Source organism: Mus pahari, chromosome 10 (assembly GCF_900095145.1).
Source record: "Mus pahari chromosome 10, PAHARI_EIJ_v1.1, whole genome shotgun sequence".
Classification (NCBI taxonomy): Eukaryota; Metazoa; Chordata; class Mammalia; order Rodentia; family Muridae; genus Mus; species Mus pahari.
The window spans coordinates 75,007,212-75,030,680 of NC_034599.1; the positions used below are offsets into that span (position 1 = coordinate 75,007,212).

Sequence of the window (23,469 nt, forward strand, 5' to 3'; positions counted from 1 at the left end):
CCTCCTCCTCCTCCTCCTCCTCCTTTTGCCTCCTCAGGGTTTGGTCTCAGCGTCATCCTGAATTTTGTTAGGAAAAGACTATTCTGATAGTTTACTGCTGGAAGAAGAACACTAGATCGCCTCAGTTTCTTTTACAAAGTGCCTTTGAATTTCAGCAGAATGTAAACTAGCTTGGTTTGGGGCTATATTTCAAAAAAAATTTAGCACAGCAAAAGTTTAGTCTTGAGAAAACTGAGGCACTCCGACTGTGGTTAGAGGCGCCTGTGTGGTTAGAGACATGAGGCGCCCTTACTGCTTGCTTTTCAATGTCGGAAAACTTGAGCCTGCAGTTTGAAGACCCTCTTTCCTTAATCAGGAATTTTGTAGCTTCTAAAAGGTTGCCTTGTTAAGTCCAATTTAATTTCATGGTTTGACAGTTGAAAACAGAAGAGCTTGAAAACAGAACAAAAAGAACCAAACGTTCCCCGACTTTCTTGGCTGGCTTCACCTACCTGTCTCAATGTTGAGGGAGTAGCTTTCGATTTCCAGATTGAGCTCTTGAGCTGCGGTGGACCGAAGATCCTCTAAGACCCCGCGCACCGCCTGGGTGAGGTTGTAGGGTACCGCCTTTGCAAAACGTACTTTGCTGTTCACGATCACACTTCCGTTTCTGAAGCTGAGTATTTCCAGGTGCTTAAATCCCGTAAGATTCGACCGTAGATAGGGAACCAGCTGCGAAAGAATAAAGTGGTTTATTCCTAGCTTGGCCTCTGCTGGACCTCTTTATGCTCCCTTTTCACGATGTGCGACCTACATTTCACTTCTTCATTGTTATTTTTGTTGTTGGATGTTAGACCAGCACACCACAACCTAATAATCTATTTATAGTAATGATGTTTCTACCTTTATGTCTGCGTTGAGATAGATGGGCAGAGATTTTCTTCATACCTTGTGAGAACAGATGCTTAAAACAAAACAAAAAGAAACAAACAAGGAAGCCAATGCTATAAACAGTGCCAGGATACTAATTCTTTTTAAGTGACGATTCCAAATTGAGCCCAGAAGCCAATCAACCTATGTCTGTGTAAATGGAAGTAGTCAATTTGAAATGACCCATTGAGATAAAAAAAAAAAAACAAAACAAAAAAAACAAAAAAAAAAAACCATGAGAACCCACTGTGTCTTTCTGTCAGTGCAGTAAATCTTCATAGCATGTAGGCAGGAGGGAAGTGAAAGTCAGGACATTTGGGTAGGAGTTGCTGAAGCTGGTGCCACCTAGGTGGACGGCCTTCACTGAGCAACACAGTAGCTGCGTCGGACCTCTTGCTTATCTGAGCTGAGTGAGAGAGAGCACGCACAGGTAGCTTCCTGGGGGTTCTTTCTCAAATGTGATTTAATAATCTCAGAAGCGTTCTCAGGGCTTCCCGTGTGTACACACACACACACACACACACACACACACACACACACACACGTCTTCTGTGAGCCACAGCCATTTTGAAGGTCAGTTTCCAGAACTCTTGGAACCTTGTTTTCTGACTCTAGAAGTGTTCCTGAACAGCAGCTATGTAAGTACAGCGGGCAGGAAGGAAGGTTCAAACGGCAAGCTTCCAGACTTGCGTCAGCGCCACACACTCTTCCTGTCTCTGCCCCACTACAATTTTGATTCTGTTCTTGCTTCACGAGGTATGCTGGCTAGTCACGTGAATTGGGTAAAAGCTAGAATTTCTTAGAATAGGGACTCCTCAATTGAGAAATTACCCCCCCCCCCACCATCGGATGGGTCCATGGACCTGTCTGTGTCGTTCATTTCAACTAATGACTGATGTGGCAGGGTCTAGCCCACTGTGGGTTTTACCACCTCTGAGAAGGTGGTCCTGGGTTATATGAGAAAGCAGGCTGAATAAGTCATGAGGAGCAATCCTGTAAGCAGCATTCCCCAGTGGCTTCTGCATCAAGCTCCTGTCTTAAGTTCCTGCCTTGGCGTTCCTCATTGAGAGACCTGCAAGGTGAACCGGTTCCTTCCCGAGTTGACTTTGGTAATGGTATTTATTATAACAGAGAAGCAACGTAGAACGGCATGATCTTGAAAACAGAATGAAACTTTATACCAGGGTTGGGAATCTGTTTCTTGTGCTGGGTCTGGGTTTGTTCTCTTGCTCTGCTGACCTCATTCTTAAGTTAGCACTGCTTTTAGCCTTGGGTAGGAGTTTTTGGTTTTCACCCTGTGTACCTACAATTAGCTGCCTTGTCTCCCAAATTAATTCCCAGAATGCAATGGATTCATTAGTGATGATATTTTTTTTTTCCAGTCTTCACGCAGCCAAGCCTGGTCATGTGACCAGCTCCATCACTACAAAGGATGCAGGGGTTGCTGCTCCTTTGCCGTGTGCTAACAATCTGCTCTCCCTGGCTCGTTCTCTTCTCTCATCTCACCAGTGAAAACAGAACGTAGCAACCACTCAGCCTCTGCCTTGCAAAGAAGAAAGCCTTCTTAGGGTGGCACAGCCACCTGTGGAATAAATGTGGGTCACCAGGAGGCGGTGAGAACACAGGCTTCCCACCTATCAAGAAGAAATAAGCTTGACTCTAATGTTGCTATTCTTAACGCCCTTGTTATGGCAGCATGTGACAAACCCTAAGGAAGCCACCGGGGTGAGGCTCACTGTGACACTGTTCCCTAAGATGGTCTCAATCCTCACCCCATGGAGTGTGTGTATGTGTGTGTGTGTGTGTGTGTGCAGAGCAAAGAGTTTTACTTGAAAAATATTCAAGCCGTATGATATTTTAACTTACACAAGACATATAGATTTTCTGATATTGTCAGGAATCATGTGTAAGATGTGCATTGTGCATTTTATTTCATCAGACACGATTGTTAAAGCCATCACTGGGTTCAATCTTTATTCCCACACATGTATCTCTTCTTATACATGTAGGAACAAAATTCAGATATGAGTTCGGGGATGTCTGTTATCAAAATCTTCTCACTCTTTATGCCAAGGATCAGAGATGCCATACAGCCATTTACAGCGACCTAAAAGAGCTCTCCTTTCTGAACTCTCCTCCTCCTCCTCCATGCTGGACAGCTTGGCTCTGTGCGCTCTCCTATGCTACTGTTAGATTCCAAGCTCAGTGTTTCTGACTTGGACTATAGTGCTTCTGTCTCAAATTTGGAAAAAAAAATATTTAGGGAGAATCAACCCTAATGGGGAGAATTTAAGGATAAATTTGTCACTGCAGGACTTCACACATCCCCTCCCCCTGCGGCCAGACATGGTAGCCCAGGAGGAAGAGGATCCACAAGCAGGCAACAGAATTGGGGTCGATCCCCTCTTCAGTTGGGGGGGAGGGGATGCGCATGCGCCAGGGGTGGGTTGTTCGGGAGGGGCCCTCCCTTCACAGAGAAGGGAAGGGGAGGAGAGAGGAAAGACTGTGAAAAGGAGAACTGGGGACCTGCAGTCGGGATGTAAAGTGAATAAAAGAAAAAAAAAAAAAAGAGGACAAACTTGTTCCTCTGACTGCCCATCATAGAATTCATTTCCTTCCTTGGAATCAGATCACCTCTGAGTTCTATAAGAATGCCTTCAGCAACAGTATGTATGGCAGCTTCAAAAGCTCATCTCCTCCTACCCTGAGTTGCTCAGGATGAGCAATGATCCTAATGTAACCCTAAAGGGACAGCAAAAGGAGCAAGGAGGCCCAGCAAGCGGAGAAAGCCAAGCCACGCCCACTCACCAAGTCTGTGAATCTTTGTTCCAGGGCTTGATACTCCAGAGAACTCTTGTTGAACAGGTCATAGGAGAACGGCATGTTAGCAACACGCAGGCTGAAGAATACCACTAGCTCGTGGCCCTTGGTGGCAATGGTCTCGGAGCTGGTGGTGATGTACTGTACTGTTGGGATGGGTGTGGTCATCTCCAAGAACTGACCCGAGGCAGAATCGTATCCACTCAGTTCTGATATTTCTGACAAGGCAGGCATGTCAGACACATCCATGCCATCTAGGTCTCGGATTGTGTCATGGCTGCTTGTGATCAGCTCTCTGTCACTGGAGGATGCAGGCCAATGTGACGTTTCCAGAGGCAATTGGCGGATGGTAGAATAATCGATAGTGGGGAGAGTGAGCTTGGGGATGAGTGTTGTTGGGCCAGTGGTCGTCAAGGGAGGGGGGCTTTGATCATCCAGAGAGAAGATGCTAGGTGTAAAGGAAGGTAGATTTTCCAATCTGGAAATCGAGGCTGATACAGGTGGAGACCAAGAACTGTCTTTAGAGGACATTTCTGATGCCATTTTATGTCCAATTATTTCCACCCAAAAGAGAAAACGAAAACACAAAGTTAATCAACCTTAAGGAAAGATACCACATTTACATTGAAAAAAAATCAATCATTTTTTAAAAGGAAGATTGGTAAATAAAGGGCAGGCAATGCTGTATCCAAACCCAGGGAGACAAAGCATGGGACCCTCGACTCACTTTATCCAGATCCGAGATTCTACGTATATGAGATAAGAAGCGTATCAGTTAATTCAACTTTCTAGAATTACTGTCCAGGTAGACCTTGCTTACCTGCAGATCAGATTAAAGAGTTACTAAGCACTAGGGTAGAGTTGGACTGAACCACAGCTGGCACTGGCATAGATTTAAAGCCACACCCTCACCTGGAACTTCCAAATAACTTCCTGCAGCTTTGGTTCAGAGATTTTTATTTACTTTCTAATATTGCAAACCTGAATTTTGCACAACTGAACTTTTTTTGGATTCGATGATCACAGTTTGGTAGGTAGCCTTATGACCTAAAATTCTACTATACATATTTTTTTTTTCAGAACTGGCTATTCAGATTGAATAAGTTGACTGTTTGCAGACTGGGTGATGTATATTTGGACTTTATATTGAACGTGCAACTTGGTAAGTATGTGATAATATTTCAAGCCGTTTCATCGAGTTCACATAGGACTGCTGAAGTCCGTTCCATTTTTGGTACAAAATTAAAAACAGTAAGTATTTATGAACCAAGAAAGTAGCTATATGAACCCTTCAGATAGAGAGATTGATGGATTATTAAGGTAGTCCAAGAAACCTAATTCTGGAGCCACTGATTGCACTTAGGGGACTCGGTGAACAAAGCAGGCAATTTTCTATGATTACTTCCAGTGGCATTTTGGCAAATCTGTGGGAAAGTTCTGCTGAAACCTGCATGCTAAGTATGATGAATGGTCTGTCTGAACGTAGATAGCATCTTTGGACTTGCACTCAAATAATTTACCACAGTGCAATCACCGAAACTGAAACTCCGAGTTCTAAACAGCTCTGAGAGGCAGAATCATATCAGCTTCATTACTTTCTGAAAATAAAACCTTACTATTGGTTGAGTTATGCTTCCATTTTAGGGAGGACACTACTTTCTCGTCGTCCCCAGCACAAAGTTCCTAGATGTGTCTAACCATAATTCAGTCAACTGCCAGAAATAATATTTGCTGACGTCTATGATCTCTGAACATATAAACTGTGATTTTTTTTCAAATATTCATTTCCTATGAGCTAAATGCTTGCATACCTCCCAAATTTATGTGGAGAACTCTTATCCCACAATAGAATAACATCTGGAAATGAGGCCATAGTGAGATAGGTATGTTGTGAGAGGAGGGCCCTTGTTGGATGATATTGGTATTGGTACCCTCATCTGAACAGTTATGAGAGACTCTAGATGAGCAACCTAGGAGAAGTATCATCACCAGGGATCTAGTCTGTCAATAGTAGCTTGATTTTGGACTTCTTTTGTTTTAACTTTGAAAAATTATTCTTCTTTCATATATTATAACCTGACCACAGTTTTTCCTCCCCCCCTCTCTTCCCCCTCTCTTCCTGAAACCCTATCCACTCCCCTTCCTCTATTTCTCTTCAAAAAGGGGCAAGCCTCCCATCAACCACACATGGCATATCAAGATGCAGTGAGACTAGGCACGTCCCCTTTATTAAGGCTGGACAGGGCAACCCAGTATGAGGAAAATGGGCTCAAAAGCAGGCAAGGGAGTCAGAGTCAGCTCCTGACTGCAGTTAGGATCCTGTAAGAAGACCAAGCTACACAACTGTAACATATGTGTAGAGGGCCTAGGTCAGCCCCATGCAGGCTCTCTGAGAGTTCAGTCTCTGAGGCCCTGTAGACCCAGGTTAGTTGATTCTGTGGGTTTTCTTGTACCGTCCTCCACCCCTCTGGCTCCTACAATCCTCCCCACCCCACCTCTTCCTTGGGGGGATTCCCTGAACTCCGCCTAGTGTTTGGTTGTGGGTCTCTGCATCTATTTCCATCAGTTGCCTGGTGAAGCCTCCCTGATGATGATTAGACTAGGCACCAATCTAGACTTTGGACTTCCTTAACAGTAGAACTGTAGAAGTACACTTCTGTTGCTTAATTCACTCAACACACAATATTTTGGCGTAGCTCATGCTAAGCTATCTGTGCAAGGCACAGGAATGAATGTCTGAGTACTAGCCATGATTTGGTCTGACTTCCTTGTGCATGCTGAATCTGTGCTTCTGGGATGTGTACTCTGTGCTCCTACAGATGATAAAGGCTGGGAAATGAGAGGCATGGAGGCCCATGACGGATGTCTTGAGTGTGCTCCGGGGCCAGCATCTCACCACTTGCTCCTTTTTCATTTCAGCTTAAGATAGGCTGTGCTTCATGTCCTCAGTCAGGGACTTTGTACATTTCTCCTTCTGTGGCATCTTAAGACTAACTCTTCACATCCACAGTGAACCTACCTGAGCCATCTCAGTGGCATAACAAATGGGCATTGAAATGTAGGGATGCTTGATAAAATATAAAACACCAATTCAAACACTTGTTGGCTAAAAATTTTACTCTTGTGTTTATGGAAAATTCAAATTTGTCTACAATCTTTTATTTTTTCTTTGCCAAACCTAGGAACCCTAAATGTGCTTTGCATTTTCTCTTAATCTCAAAAAGAAAAGAAAAAAATTTAAAAATTCTTCTGTTCTTTCTTTTAATAGCTCAAGACTGAATCTACTGAGGCAATAGTCAGCTCCTCTGGGGAAAAAATTATTCAAATCTTGCCATGACTTCTAATGTAAGTAATTATGCCTTTACCTTATTCTTATGTAAATAGGAGACATGGCAATGACACAGGCTATTCTATTATTGAGTTTGAAATGCTGCAATAGGAAGTCAAGAGCGACAACCAAGGCCACTTATTTCACCATGAAATATGAAAAATAAAAGACTCAGACTAACTATGTTAGAGAGTGTATGGGTCCTACAAAGGGGTCAAGTGTCTGTGCGTGGTGAGGCTCGAGCATAAAGCCCAGTTACAGGCAGGGAGGGCATGGTTATCTCCATCTCTTTCTAGGAAGGGGGAATCTGTTCAAAGTCAAGGCCACAGTTAAAATGGGCCAACGCAGAGCAGATGAGCACGGGACAGCTGACGCCCAAAGGGAGAGAGGCCAACAGTTGAAGGTAAGATTATGGGAGGGTTGGGAGGGAGGGTAGGGCATGGGGAAGTGGGGGAGGGTGGGAGGTAGGCCGTCATACTGGCAGCCAGAAGAAGACAAAGGAAAAGAGAGCAGGCAGAAGGAGAGGTGCAAACAAAAGGCTGGACCACATCTATCCTGTCGGGCATACGCCTCAAGCATTTCCCACTTTATGTTGAAATAGTCTAAGAAGATATTCTCTGATATTCTTTAGATCTTCAGTTGGCGCAGCCAGCACATTCTTAGTTTTATATGAAATGCTACTTTTTAAATTACAACCCCTTTCATATTATAGAACTAGGAAATGTGTCTTTTTTTTTAAACTTATTTTATTAGATATTTTCTTCATTTACATTTCAAATGCTATCCCGAATGTTCCCCTATACCCTCCCCCCACCCTGCTCCCCTGCCACCCACTCCNACTTCTTGGCCCTGGTGTTCCACTGTACTGGGGCATATAAAGTTTGCAAGACCAAGGAGCATCTCTTCCCAATGATGGCTGACTAGGCCATCTTCTGCTATATATGCAGCTAGAGATACGAGCTCTGGGGGTACTGGTTAGTTCATATTGTTGTTCCACCTACAGGGTTGCTGGTCCTGCTGCTCAGACACATCAACGAACAAAACAGCTGTCAGTCTCCGAGAGCTTACTGCATATCGGAGGGAACCAGAAAGACAATCCTCCAAGTAACACATCGGAAGATTGAGAATGGCAAGTGTGTGTGTGTGTGTGTGTGTGTGTGTGTGTGTGTGTGTAAGTGCTCTGGAAATAAACCCAGTGGGGGAGGAGGCAAAGGAATCAGCTGCACAGCAAACGCAAAGGGGAAGGGGTAGGAAGAAGAACATCATGTTCACAGGACCCCTGGCTTGGGGACAGTGAGATCCAGTATCTGCCAATGGTCATGGTAGCCGAAGAGGGAATTCTCCTAGACATCCTTTCTTAGGATTGTTCAGTTAAAACGAGGAAGCAATCCAAGAGAGTGGGAGAAACATTACGAAAACAAAACAAAACAAAACAAACAAGCAAACAAAACCACCAGGGACAGCCTCTGGAAAGTGGAGGGCACATCTAAGGAGAAAGACTCAGGACTGAAGGTGGGCAGTGACTTGCAGATCTTCTCTGCTGTGCCGGCCCGCTTTTCTGAATTCTAACGGAAAAAAAGTGTAAATATTTTTTTCCTTTTCTCCCTTTCTGTCTGTTCTTTGGAAACAGGCTAAAATTCTAAGCATGAACATGCTGACACTCTAAAAATATTTCTCTGAAGAATCCTCCTTCAGCTGCCTGTTACCCCATGGTTTCTCTCCCAGTAACCAATAAAATGAACCTCAAGCTTAAAAAGAAAAAAAAAAAAAAAAAAGGATTAGTTTTGTCTCGTACTACAGGAAGCACAGATGTCATTAAGCCCTATGACAGTGTGAAGATTTTTTACAAAATAATTTTACACCTTCATTCGTGGATAACTGGCAAGTGAAAAAATTGTCTGCCTTTGCCTTTTATTTATAGTGGCAAAAATTGCTGGAGAATGTAGTCCAAAGCCCAAGGGGAAACCTGGGGCGGAGAGATCAGAGAACTCACCAGGGCAAAGACCGGGAGGAGGAATTCTTAAGAAGTTCCAGTGAGTGTACTGCACAAGGTTGAGAGAGTAGTGTTTCCCCAGAAGGGTAAGAGTCTCTGAAACTTGATATTGAAGTTTCAAGGCATCACCAGGTATCTATTGATGCTACACTGGAAATTGTAGTGAGATGCTCAGGGGAGCTAGCAATCAATACAAAGAAGGCTAACCTGAGGAGACCAAGCTTCAAAGTCATGAAAATCAGGAAGTAAAGAGCAAACACTTGAGGATATAATCTGAATGCTAACGATTGATTTAATGATAGTTGTATTATTTACCGAAGGGTTGGTAGGGGAGGCTGAAGGGATCACACTGAAAGAAACAGAAACCATCATCTCCACTAATAGAAAGTCAACAAATGATAAATTTTGTCTTTTTAAAGATGCGCGGAAGAGTGAGTGCCAAGAAGATAGCTTGAGTTCAAAGGCAACATTTTAAGGTAAGGGACCTCACAGAAAGCAGGCGTGAGATACCACACTTCCCTATGGCTTAACTTACAGAGATCGATCTTCTGGTGTGGAGATGGTTGGAGATTTCAAATGCAGTTCTAGAAACGAACAGAGGAGTGGCATCCTTGAGAGCCACGGAGCAAGAACCCCCATTGGTCTGCTCCTTCAGGACAGTGACACCAGACTGGTGGGCTGTCAGAACGAATTTTTCTCAAAACGCTGGAAAATTGACTAGTAATGCTTAGCAATCACGGGGCTGCTTAATTACGAAAACCTGGCCAGATCTCAGCGCTCACAGTGAACCGCGAGGCAGTTTTTACTTTTTCTGTTTCCCTAGGCTCTGAGGCTCAGCGGGTAGCCTGGGAAACAGCATCCCTGATCCTCAGTACCAGGACTTCGCAAGCAGAATGGACCTACTGAAGAAAGAAGAGCAATTATTTGTTTTGACCTGTCTTTTGACGCCCTGAAAGCCAGACTCAAAAGGCCTGCCTTTCTCTCCCTGCTTGCTAAGCAGGAGTCTCCTGAGGCTGAAGTGGCTGCCTGCGGGGTGCCTGTTGAAGCCACAAGGCAGGAGTACTAATTGCCTCTGTGTGAAGCCCTGGCAGCCACAGGGCACAACAGCCCCTAGCGGAAACCTCTGGGAGGAAAAGGCAGAGGAAGAGTTGCTCTGAGAACAGCTCTGTCTGAGGAGGAGAAGTTGGCTCACAGGTTTAGCGTGTCTATTCTGGGAGGCGGAAATTCACAAGGGCTTCAAGATCAAACTTCTCGAACTCAGAAACTCCAGCAACTAATTTTTTTCCATTGATGCATTTTTTTTTCATTTAAACAATTTACATAAATGGAAAAATGCAGTGTGGTGATAACATTTTTCTGTATCTTCTGACTCCAAAGGAAGAGTATTCTTCCCAGACCTTATAGCCAAGCTAATAATATACTTGGTCACTCGAGGCTTCTTAACCCACAGTCCTGTGTACTTCACCTTTAAGAGAATAATGTACGGGGCTGGAGAGATGGCTCAGCAGTTAAGAGCACTGACTACTCTTCCAAAGGTCCTGAGTTCAAATCCCAGCAACCACATGGTGGCTCACAACCATCTGTGATGAGACCTGATGCCCTCTTCTGGTGCCTCTGAAGACAGCTACAGTGTACTTATAATAATAAATAAATAAATCTTAAAAAAAAAAGAGAACAATGTAACTAACTTTATTATGTCTTGGATTTCCCATGTAATCAGGCTTTGCAACTTGAGCTAAGTATATAATTGTGATCTTAGGTTACATACTTTCTCATGTGTTCCCTCACTCAACAGAACAGTGTTTGTATGTGCTGTGGTTGAAAAACAACATATGGGCATAGGCTCATAATGTGTGTGTGTGTGTGTGTGTGTGTGTGTGTGTGTGTATGTGTCTGTGTATAGTTTTGAGTCCTATTCTAGGTTCAGTAAACTTCCCTTCAAAAACCCTGTTAAAGATCTCTAAAAGTGATCTTCAACCCTTTTCCATACCACACTTTCTATGCTGTTCAAAGAACACAGAACAAACCCCTTGTTACAGGTGGGCACAGTCACAGCCCCAACACAGGCAGCAAGGACATCACACATGTATGACGGACTGCAGATAATCTAGTAACCACAGACAGCAGTTAGATAGAAGACACAGGGAGAAGCTGGGTGTGGTGGCGCATGCCTTTAATCCCAGTACTTGGGAGGCATAAGCAGGCGGATTTCTGAGTTCTAGGCCAGCCTGGTCTACAAAGGACAGCAAAGGCTATACAGAGAAACCCTGCCTCGAAAAACAACAAAACAAAACAAAAACAAACAAACAAAAAAACAAAACAAAAAAGACACAGGGAGAGAGGTGGGGAATTTGAATTTGAGCTTGCTCTTGGCCAAACTAATACAGCAGGCAGTTTCTGTCTTCAATACTGAACAGGGCAGACACACACCTTGCCTCTTCTTTAAGGCTTCAATCAGCTCAGTTTTCAGTATTTGAAATATGGGAGTTGGTTTTTCTCACTCACTGTAACCTTCAGGAGAGTCATCTCAGTTGTTATCACTAATTTGTTCCTTCATACATGGTTTGGGCAAACCATGAATGGCTTAAGCATGCACCCACTGAAGGAGCTGTGGCAGTCCTTCTATCTCAGCCTCCCAAGTGCTGGGATTACAGATGTGCACCCCATTCCTGGCTTGCCTCAGCAAATGTTCTTAACCACAGAACCATTTCTTCAGTCCCCTCTGGCTCTTAATTTCCAAAGTGAAATGATCATATATTTTTCTCTTTATTGGTAAGTCCATATGCACCTAAGAACACAATAAAGATTGCTAGAAAACAAAATTTGAACTTAGTATCATGAAGAACATGCAAATATAATATGGTAGTAGTCAGCTTCCAAGATGACTACTGGCAGTCCTTTTCCAAGTGGTTCATGCTGCTTACATCCTTCCGTATTTCATAGGAAAGATTTCTAAAACATCCTATGAGATGATGTATCTTTCAGAGACTCGGGCATTGCAGTAGATTAAAATTATCCTTGATGTAAACTAATAATTCCTGAGAGGAATTGTTTATTTTATCTTGTGGTTTCTGAGAGGTCAGTCTGGGTCACCCGGCTGCATGTCTCTGAGCCAGTTGTTAAATAGAATGTCGTGTTGGCAAGAGTGTGTAACTGTGAGGGAGACAGACGAGAACAGGGCAACACCAGGACCCTGCTTGCTCCCCCGTGTTCCTTTATATTCCAGTTGGGTCTCTAGCCCAAGCACTGATGCTTCCCCTTGAAGGTGGCCCTTCTCCTGCCAATTAATCCTCTCTGAACTGCCCTCACAGACTGCCAAAGATGTGCCTCAGTCTGCTTGGTGAGTCAAAAGCAAGTTAAGGAAAAAATTAATTACCAGGGCTGGAGATATGGCTCAGGGGTTAAGAGCACTGATTGCTCTTCCAGAGGTCCTGAATTCAATTCCCAGCAACCATCTGTAATGGGATCCAGTGCTCTCTTCTGGTATGCCTGAAGACAGCTACAGTGTATGCATATAAATAAAATTAATTAGCTAATTACTATAGGTGTAGAAGCTATCATTCCTCCATCCCTCCCTCCTTGATCAATTGTTCTGATTAAAGAGAGTGGCCATGGCCTGGGAACACCAATCTGCCGTGTGACTGACAGCACCTCAGGAAGTGATTCCAGCGGTGACATCACCAGAGCACAGATATTAAGCCTTAAAAGGTGTGTAGCCTTCACTGACATCCTGACATCAAGCCTATGGGAGGCTCCTAGATTTCCATAGTGCCAGGAAGAGATCATTTGATTCTCCTGTTGCCTTAAGCTGTAAAATCCAGAAGCATTTTACATGCAGCAGGGAGACCACTCTACACAGATGTCATTAAACTCAATGCCACAGGGCATTGTCTTGCCAGATTTCATCTCTGGCTTTTATTATCGTAAAGAAAGAATTTGGCTACAGGTTTAGAATAGTTACTTTGAAACATGTTTACACGATAGGAATGGGTTAGAATTTGCATACAATATGTGAAAATGGATGGCCCCAGCGTTCTGATATCCAGTGGGGATATTAGTTATCCGTTTCCTGTTTGCAGGGAAGTGTTTGGAACAGGATATATGTTTACATTTATTGCATTTATTGCTCCTGCAGGAAGGAGTATTACTCCCAGCATGGGGCATTGATCTAATCTGCATTCCAGAATTTTCCAAAAAAATTAATCAGTGTTTTTTAATAAAAATAATTTGTAATATTTTATTTACTATACTGAAATGAGCATAAACAATAGTATGACCCAATCATACACATTTTCAAAATAGGCAATGCAGTGATACCACACGAAGAACAAATGAAATTCGCTGTGTAGCCCAGGCTGACCTTGGACATGCAATGTTGCCTAGGCTAGTCTCAAGGATTTTGTCTTAGAAGTTTGCAAGGCAGGTGTGAGCCACTACTCTCCTCTCACATTTATATTTATGCGTAAATATTTTCAATATCATTGTAGAGTCCAAAGCTATGAAACATCCTGTTTTGGATGATACCATGCCACAGAAATATCTTGTCTTCACCATTGCAAGAGTAGTCAATGGTTTTCTGAAATGTTGTTAACTTTTACAAAAATTTAAACAAGACAAAATGTAATTTGTCTTTAATTTACTAATTAGTTGTATTGCTAGAAAATTCAAAGTTGATTAGGACATTGTAACACATACTATGAAAACTATGCTTAAATTAAAAGTGAGCATTGAGAAAACGTGAATGCTTTAGGTGTCCCGTTTGTAGACTCTAGTGCACCTTCAAGGTTATCTGATTGACAGGCCCAGTGCTTTCTATTGGCTTTGAAGGTATCAGAGAAAAATGCCTGAAGCAATGCGTATTATTTTTGTTCATATAATACAGAGAATTTTTATCACAGGGAATATAAATAATTTCTTTGTAGATTTGAACATTTTTATACATTTATTTCCACATTTATGATTGGTAATCGTGTATTATTTAAATTCTCTTTTGAACTGTCCATAACATCTTGTTTCCTTATTAATTCATGTTAAATGTAACTCTCAAACCATTAATTTTCTTATTACAGAAGAATGGCTTTTATTTTTTAAATACTCTAATAAGTTTCTACTTTAGGATAAGTCTAGGTATGGGCACATGTAGTTTTTATTACCATATTTATGAATGTCTGCCAAGCTATTATAAAGCAAATGAGACTAACAGATACATAGAGCACTTCATTCAGCAACAATAGGATATGAATTCCAGTAGCACATGAAATGCCCTCCAGGATAGAGTTAAACAATAGGCTACAAATTAAGATTCAGTGAAGTAAAAATAACTAATGTAATATATATGTTTTCAGACCACTACAGAACAAAACTAAAGTCGTAGGAGAACAACATAAAGTTCAGGCAACAAGCTTTCAAATGAGCAATGGTTAGTCAAAGAAAGTAGAATGGGAAGCCATATAGGTCTTGGAACAAACGAAAATGAAAATACGACTTATCAAAATCTGTGCGATATAGAAAAGACATACTGAGAGGGAAAGTTGGAGTAACGTGTCTGCTGGGTAACCTGTCTGCTGTCAAAAACTAGAAAATAATAACATACTTTAAAGCTAATAAAGCAAACATAAACCAAACCCAAATTAGAGGAAAAAGCATAATGACCAGAACATAAATTTAAACCAAGTTACTTTTTAAAAAGATAAACAAAAATTGCAAACCTTTTGCTACACTAACCACATTTTATTCCTGTTTGAGCTTTTGCCAGCATACTTCTACCATAGGGATATCACAGATATGTAGTACCCCTGCAGGCCAAAAGAGGGCGACAGATCCTGTGAAACAAGAGTTCCGCATAGTGGTCAGCCACAGCGTGGATGCTGGGAATTAAACACATTGAGGTCCTTTGCAAGCGCTTAAACACTTTTAACCTCTGTCCTCCCCTCCCCTCCCTACACTTTAAACTTATTTAAACCAATCATTTCCCAAACATGTATTGACTACCTACTACATGTCTGAATAAAGTTTCAATCAATCATAAGAACTACATTTAGAATTATTGTTTGGATACCTAGACTTAAAGTAAGGCAGAGGACTGGGGTGAAAACCTAACGAGGCCACATTTACAAAGTTTGGCAGATTGTGAGACTGATGTGCTACTTACAGCGCTAATGAAGCACCCAGTCTGGACTCCTAGTGGAGGGATAAGGACACCAATCCACCCAGAAACCTTCAACCAAAAATTCATCCTGCCTATAAGAAGCGCAGAAACAAAGAGGGAGCAGAGACGGAGGGAATGGCCAACCAATGACTGGCGCAACTTGAGATCCGCCCCACTGGCAAGAACCAATCCCTGTCACTATTAAACGATACTCCATTATGCTTGCAGACAGGAGCTTAGCATAACTGCCCTCTAAGAGGCTCCACCCACAAGTTGACTGAAACAGATGCAGACACCCACAGCTAATCATTGGGAGTTCTGTGGAAGAGTTTTCGGGAAGGATAGAGGGACTTGGAGGGGAACTACATGGGAAGACCAAGAGAGTCAGCTAACCTCAACCCTTGTGGGTTCCCAGAGACTAAACCACCAACCAAAGAGTGTGCATGGGTTAGACCTATGCCCCACCCCTGTGCACATAAGTAGCAGACATGCAGCTTGGTCCTCATGCAAGTCCCCCAACAACTGTAGTGGGGACTATCCCTGATTCTGCATGTAGATCCTGTTCCCCTAATTGGGCTGCCTCCTCTGGCCTCAGTGGGAGATGTGCCTGATCCTGCAGTGAGTTGATGTGCCAGGGTGGGTTGGTACCCAGGGGGCCTTCCCCCTTCTCGGAGGAGAGAGGAAGGGTCTACAGGAGGTGGAGTGCTGCAATCGGGATGTAAAGTGAATAAATAAATAAATAAATAAATAAATAAATAAATAAATAAATAGAGAAAAAAAAAAAGAAGTTTGGTAGACTACTTGGTAGACTACTGTTTTTATTCGTCTTTCTAAATTCAAGCTCTCTATACATTCAAGAGACCACTAAAAAGAAAACAAAATGCACTTGCGATAGAATCGCTGACCCATTTCTGCCCTGACTTCAGGCAGTCATTCATTTAACAAACATGTATTGCCTAGTGACCTTGTGTCCATAACTGTACTAGAATGTAATAATAGCTTGCATTTTCTTTTAAGTGTTTGGAACATGCCAGGGACGGTTGTAAGCACTGCACATATTTAAGCAGTCTTCCAAAGAACTCCATGATCATTTCAAAGATGGAATGCTGAAGCATAGAGAGAAGTTAGTTACAGGCCTAGGTTGTAGGTACTCAGGCTTGAGTTTGAACCCCACCTCTCTGCACTGGGGAGGCTCCAGCGGTTTATATAACAGATGTTCTGTTTGTCTCCAGGAAACCTTCAGCTTCAAGTATTACTCACCTCATAGCAAGTCTATGAGGTTCTGCAAGAGGAAGTATATAGGAGCTTTGGTATGCGTAGAGGAAGGATCATGGACTGTGAAATGACGTTCCCTGTCTGCTTTAGAGCATTATAAACAAAACTGGATGTAAGAGAAGAATTCAAGAATGCTAGTAAGTGCAATCAATTGCATTTCGAAGAAACACAAGCTGTGATCATTTGTAAAAACTGAAGCCTCTGTGCTGGAGATGCCCTCCTGGCGTTTGAGCCTCTTCAGAAGACAACTATGAACAGGTTGAACTTCAAAGAGCCATTTTTAAGAAAATGCAAACATCTTCTACAAATTGCATAATTGCTTACTTCACAAAATATTTTCATAAAATCATCATGAAAAATGTTGAAGGTGTGTTTAGTGAGAGTTTTCTTAATTGCAACAATAGTAGTTTACATGAACAGAAGGTTGACTCTCCAGTTATTCAGAGAATAGCCAGTGATTTGATATTTGTGCAGTTTTTTTTAAATTAATAGTAAATAAAAAAAACCAGCAAAAGCAAATATTTTGGAGAGAGTGAAATGTATAGTTTTGGGAAGTCAGGAAGCTGTAAAGTCAGAAATGAATCAGATTTCCATGAAATATCTTTATTAGATGTGCCTTGTGTCAAGACTATGTGCTCTCCCCGGAGCAAAGCCTGGATAGTTTGTGGGTACAATGTTGCACAGGCTGCTGTCCAATGTGTCCACTAATGGAGACGCTGGGCTAATGTGCCAAGGTCCCACATCAAGCTGAGGAGAAACAGATAGGGGACCTGACCGTGTACCAAGTGTTGTTAGAATGAAATGAACTCTGATTTGAGTCTGTCTCTGAAATCTGGAAAAAAGTTAAAGAAAAAAAAGGTTCACATCAGAATAAACTGGGAAAAATATCATATGATTTTAAAAGGTTAGGGGACCATCTAATGCTAGAAGATGCTGAACTTTTCATTGTCTCTGGCAGAGCCATCTTATCGGCAGCTTGCTGGGGACCATCTAATGTTAGAGGATGCTATACTTTTCATGGATGCTGACAGGGTCATTTTGTGTGTCCATAATCTGTAGGAAAATAAAGATGATGCAAATAATTCTAGTCCATAGAGATGTGAGCAAACTTTATCTGATGAAGGTGACTTTCTGTTCCCATGAGAAAGAGTGGGTCAAATCCTGCATTTTATTGAAGATTTTTTTTTTTATACCGGTTTTGCACTAATTTGCATTTTTTTTTTTTACCAGCATTCCTGGTTGCCTCATGGATTTAGCAAATGATTTTTAAAGTGGATCAACTAGCAAATATTCTAGTCAACACATGCTGTATGGTCTCTAGAACCATAAATATGCTGCTGTGATCTAATGTAGTAAAGACAGTGTACATGGGAGGTCATAATGACCTTCATTTGAGTTGGATATTATTTCTGCACAACACAAATATTTGTACCTTTAAAATTTTTTCCCAATCATGTATAAATATAAAAATATGCCTAGTTTGCAGGTCAGAGTGTGAACATAGGGAATAGTTCACCAACTCTTTCACTTATATTTGGTCTGTTCTACAAATTGTCTTTGAACCAAAAGTAGTATCTTACTATCCAATGAGGCAAATAAAATATCCAACATGAATTCTTTTTGTGTTTCAATGCATCATGACCATGTCTCCTTTTTGCTAGGGGAGTAAATTGTGGTAGAATGCTAGCCTAGCATACATGAAGACCAGCGTTTGACCCTGAGCATCAATAAAAGCACTTAACATTTCTCAGAGACAATAAACAAAATCTACTTTAGATATTTAGAGATGATGAACCAAAAGATGGGACTTCTCTGCTCTGGGTTGACACTAGAATTCTGTGGCATCTTCATGGGATCATCTGTGAAGGAACTGAAGTTGCTTACCTGGAAAGGGACCTCATATGGGCGTGTCTGAAAATGTTTCCAGGTGATTCTAAGATATTGGGATTCTAAGATATTGAGCCTGAGTAAGGTAGTGGTTTTAACTTGTTTTTGGTGTATCAAAAGTGACTTGCTATTTAAACATATAAAACATGTCTTCTGAGAGGCTCTGCCAGAACCTGACAAATACAGAGGTGGATGCTCGAAGCCAATCATTAGACTGAGCACGGGGTCCCCAATGGAGGTGTTAGGGAAAAGGACTGAAGGAGCTGAAGGGGTTTGCAACCCCATAGGAAGAACAACAATATCAACCAACCAGATCCCCCAGAGCTCCGAGGGACTAAACCATCAACCAAAGAGTACACATGGAGGGTCCAATGACTCCAGCTGCATATGTAGTAGAAGATGGCCTTATCTGGCATCAATGGGAGGAGAGGCCCTTGGTCCTATGAAGGTTTGATGCCCCAATGTAGGGGAATGCCAGGAAGTGGGAGTGGGTGGGTGGGAGAGTACCCTCATAGTAGCAGAGGGAGGGAGGATAGGGGGTTTGTGGAGGGGAAACCAAGAAAGGGGATAACATTTGAAATATAAATAAAAAAAAATATCCAATTAAAAAAAACATGATGATATGGAAAGAACTCCTGACATATTATGGGTAATGTGTCTGATAATCTTAGTACAAGGCAGTAGGTGAAAGATGATCTAAATAGATTTAATTACACTTTTACAACTTTTCTTATTGGTTGGTATTTGGCTTTAAGGAAATCGCTTGAAAATTAAGTATACATTTGATCTATTTAAATCTTCCTTCACTACACAAATCCTTTGAGGTGGATTAAAGACTTAGTAGCAATGCTAACAACAACCTGAAGGGTTTTGATTTCCTGCTTCCTCAGAACATTCTAGAGCTTTGGATGTGAGGAATTGGGAGAGGCAGTTTACCAATCAGGCCTTTCCTCCCCCTGCTTTAGTTAGGAAGGGCGTGGAAGCTGAGCTTTGAGCACATACCAAGCAAGGCGTCCAGGGGAACCCCTTCTTTGCCTGATGAAAACACCAGCTGAAGATGCTTCAAGTTATGGAAAATTAGAAATCAGATGCATTTTAACACCAGCGGGTCTGTCAATTTATCAAGAGCCTACTTTATGTCCCTCATAAAATTTCATAATAAAAGAGTAATTGTATTTACTAGCAATAAACTTTATTCAGTAGGTCAGCTCACCCTGTTAGACCTTACATCTTGATGAGGCCAGTGCTGAAGTTAATGAGCCCAGTGGAGAAACTGAAGTCAAAGAACTTGAATATGGAAGAGCAGGTTAAATCAATAAGAAACCTGGGACTTCGATCCCACTCACTACACTGGGAGATTGGAAACTTGGATCCCACCTGAACAGCAGCTCTCTCAACTGTGCCTACCATGCCTCAGACACAATCACACTCAGGGAATGGGAAGGGCTTACAAAGGAGTGTCCCAAAATAATGGACATTTGAAGGAGAAGATGGACTTGTGAATTCTAAAAGGGGTAGGGGAGAAAACCCATCCTAGCTGACTATAAATTAAATTCTAGGAAATATTTTCCTAGAAAAAGTTAATCCCAAGAATGGGGGAATATTAGAGAAAGTAGGTGGGTGGAGAGGCACACAGAGTGAAAAGAGCCTGTCCCTCTAATATGAAGTAAAGCTAGTGACGCCCGGAGGCAAGCAGTGTGAGGGAGACCTGGCCAGTGTAGGTTCCTGTTGTGGTGGCCGTAGTCATGGAAATAGGTCATACATAATGAAATCCCATAATGTTTCTCATAAATACTTTTCAGTGGGAAGAAGAATAGCTATCTTTTGCATCTTGTTTTGGAAAGAGATTAATTAAATAAAGTTCACAGAGAAGCTTTGAACCATCAGCGCTCAAATATTCAAAGTAGTACCGTAAAGCCATAATTCTTCAAGTTCTTCCTCTCCTGAAAACAGATTCCTGTAGTGTAAGACATGTATTCCACTCTATGTCTACAGATTCCATGATGTCTCAGGAGGCTCTCCAGAAGAAATCCTGATTCATACAAAAGTGTGGGACCAAGGGGAGGAGAGTGGTCCTCTAATCTAAGATGGGAGACATTAGTGACTGAAGCTCTGTGCTCAGGCTAGCTCTACTCCGACCCATGGAAGATGGAGACAGTTTTCTTCTGCCTACAGGTCTCTTATTTCCTATTTCACGCACAGGTATCTCTTCATTATATTAAACTGGTAAAGAATTGGACCAGTAAGAGCTATCCAAATATTTATGTTTAATACAAAAAACAAGTGAAGCCCACAAAAGGGGAACTCTGCTCTAGAGGCAAGTCCGTTAAAAAAAAAAAAAATTGAACTTGAGCAGTAACTTTGTACTTTGATGAGCACGAAATCCTAATGTGATCACAATAAAGATTCTCTAGATATATTCTTCCATTTGATATTTAAAATGCTTTTTATATTGGCGGATGTCATTAGAAAAAAAAAAAAGACATTCTCTGCTATGTAGCTAAAGGACTCATTAAAAAAATGAATGTTGAAAAGCAAGTTTGACTTTCTTGGGTGTTGTCATTCTTACCTGGCAAATGTCCATCTTTAATTGCATCTCTCTGGACCATAAGGATATAAGTCTTTATTAGGAAGAAGGCTGGTATAATAGGTTTTAGTGCCTTTTGCCAAATTATATTTGTGAAAGATATTTGTATTTCAGCCACTTAAAATAATTATTTTCTGCCTCAAAGAATTCTGAAAGGCAGTTCTGTAAATACAATGATGTATTAGTCTATCTATGATATCTATCTATCTATCTACTTATCTATCTGTCTGTCTGTCTGTCTATCTATCTATCTTCATCATCATCATCATCTTCTTCTTCATCAGCACCATCTATGTATGACCAATCTATATACTCATATATCTATATATGTATACATCAATTCTAAGTTATACTATAAATCTTATAAACACATAGTTTGAAGATGTTAATGTAGAATATCACATTCTAGTTGGCAGGAACCATTGTGTGCAAAGAAAAGAAGAATGTAAGAATGGTTTTAAAATGCTGTTTTTAAAAGATTGTTTCAAAGCATGAACTTTTTGGGATAGATACTGCAATAGTTCTAAGTGGAGCTATTTCAACGTCAGATTTCAAAGCTCTGCCTATCTCCAAGTAGTTGGCAAATGGTTTTGAATTGCCTTCAGAACATTGGATGCTTGATTAACTTCATGCATTTGATACTGGTTAACTATCCATAAAATATGATATTTCCTCTGTTTTATTTTATTGAATATTTCAAAGAGTCTGCAAGATTTATTGAGGAAAATGAACTATTAAAGAATCAAAGACGAATCATGTATTAGGTCATAAAAATTTAACTCTATAGGACATACGAAAGGGTTATGGTGTTTGTGTGTGTGTGAGTGTGTGTGTGTGTGTGTGTGTGTTTATGTTGTGTGCACATTTCAAAAGCTGAATGCAAAAGCAATGTAAACATTTTCACTGAGGAGCAAATGTGAATGATTTAGGTAACAGCTTATTGCTGACTACACAGGAAAGTAGTTGCATCTACACATTTGCCCTCACCTATGATGGAGAACACCCCAATGGTGGCTCCGCCTCAATGGTGGCTCCACCCCAATGGTGGCTATCTTTGTCATCAAATCAGATGCTTTAAGTGTGGTTTTAACATAAGCTATGACACTGAGCATGGCCCCATTTTGCGTCACGAGCACTTTGTAATCTCCCCCACCCTGAAAGGCAAGCTCAGGAACATCTCCACTGTGGACACAATTATGACACGTGGCAGCCATCTATCTGCTGTCACCCATCCCTCCATCCATTTAACCACTCATTTACTTATTCATCCATGCGGTGAATGTCCTTGGAGCAGAGGAAAGCAAGAAAATGCTAGGAATTAGTGTAAAGAGATAGAGTAAAATTGCTTCAATTCAAGGGCAGGTAAAATGGATAACCACATCAAGGAGTCGCCAGGGCTAACTGGGGACTATCTCAGTTGATGAAGCTATTTATTACTTCATCGAAACGGATAGATTTGGCACACAAGAGATATTTCCCAGGGGGAAGAAGCAATTCTTTAGCTACTTTAGAAGCATAATAGAGACAGAACACTCCTTGTTCTTTTAAAGTTAAGCACATTTAATAAAGAGTCAGTTTGGAAGTATGATGATTTTGTGGTTTGCTGCCTCCACGATACTGGAAATGCTGTGACAGAATCCTAAGAGCCCAGCCTACTGAAGCACACAGAGTCAGCACATGACGTAATTCTTTATGTGGGATCTGCTCCTGGTCTTAGATTTCCTCTGAGTCATTCTAGTAACTTCCTCTGCCCTGCTCTTTTCCAGGTAGGGATGTACAACCTCTGTATTTTTTATTTAAAAACTTCTGTATAACCTGGTTCTGGGTGGGTTGGCCAGTGTGGCTGGGGCACTGGTTGGGCAGATGCGTTCCAAGTAGCTGTTTTTGGGAAAAGTCTATTTTCTCTGGGCTTCTCATACTGGCTAATGGTTGAGCAGGCCCTGGACTTTGGCATTTGTTCTATCTTCCCTACATCTCCCTGCCTTATGGGTAGCAAAAGTCTCTTGTTATCTCTGGTAGCCCTTCTGTCCCTCTTGGGTTTTTATCCTTCTGTATCTAAGACCCCTATTTCATATGCCTATGTCTCTTTCTTGTAAATAATTTTTGAAACATTTGAAGCTGCTGATATTTGACAGCTTCGGTTTAGAAAGATGCCAATCTAATGTGTGAAAAAGTTTTGTTCTTCTGGTTATTTATATTTTGACTGTTACAGGTCAACTGGGAAAGGGAGCTGACATACTAGAAAGAGACTTTCAACTGCTGGTCCAGACACAGGAGTGATGATGGGTCTAGGGTCCAGAGCTGGGCTGGTGAGGGAGCTGTGAGCCACAGTCAGGACCACATAGCAGTGCAGGCTGTGTGTCAGGCAGCCAGGATTTTCCAGGTGGGATAAGATCAAACTATAACCTTAAATAGTCTGATTGAAGTCATTAGAGAAGAGAAAAATAGAACATCACGAAGCTTATTTAAAATCTCAGTGACTACATAAAAAGTTAATACATTTCTCACCTAAAATAATGTGT

The 23,469-nt window shown here is 41.6% G+C and overlaps 1 protein-coding gene across 1 annotated transcript in view; it reads right to left on the bottom strand.

The window, feature by feature from the left end:
* Impg1 (interphotoreceptor matrix proteoglycan 1) overlaps nucleotides 1-23,469 on the bottom strand; it is a 125,626-nt gene that overhangs the window by 26,431 nt on the left and 75,726 nt on the right. The window contains exons 13-14 of the mRNA XM_021207592.1: nucleotides 3,718-4,262; nucleotides 492-711 (exon numbers count right to left, since the gene is read on the bottom strand). Of these exons, the coding sequence (XP_021063251.1) occupies nucleotides 492-711; nucleotides 3,718-4,262 (765 nt within the window). The remainder of the gene's footprint in view (nucleotides 1-491; nucleotides 712-3,717; nucleotides 4,263-23,469) is intronic.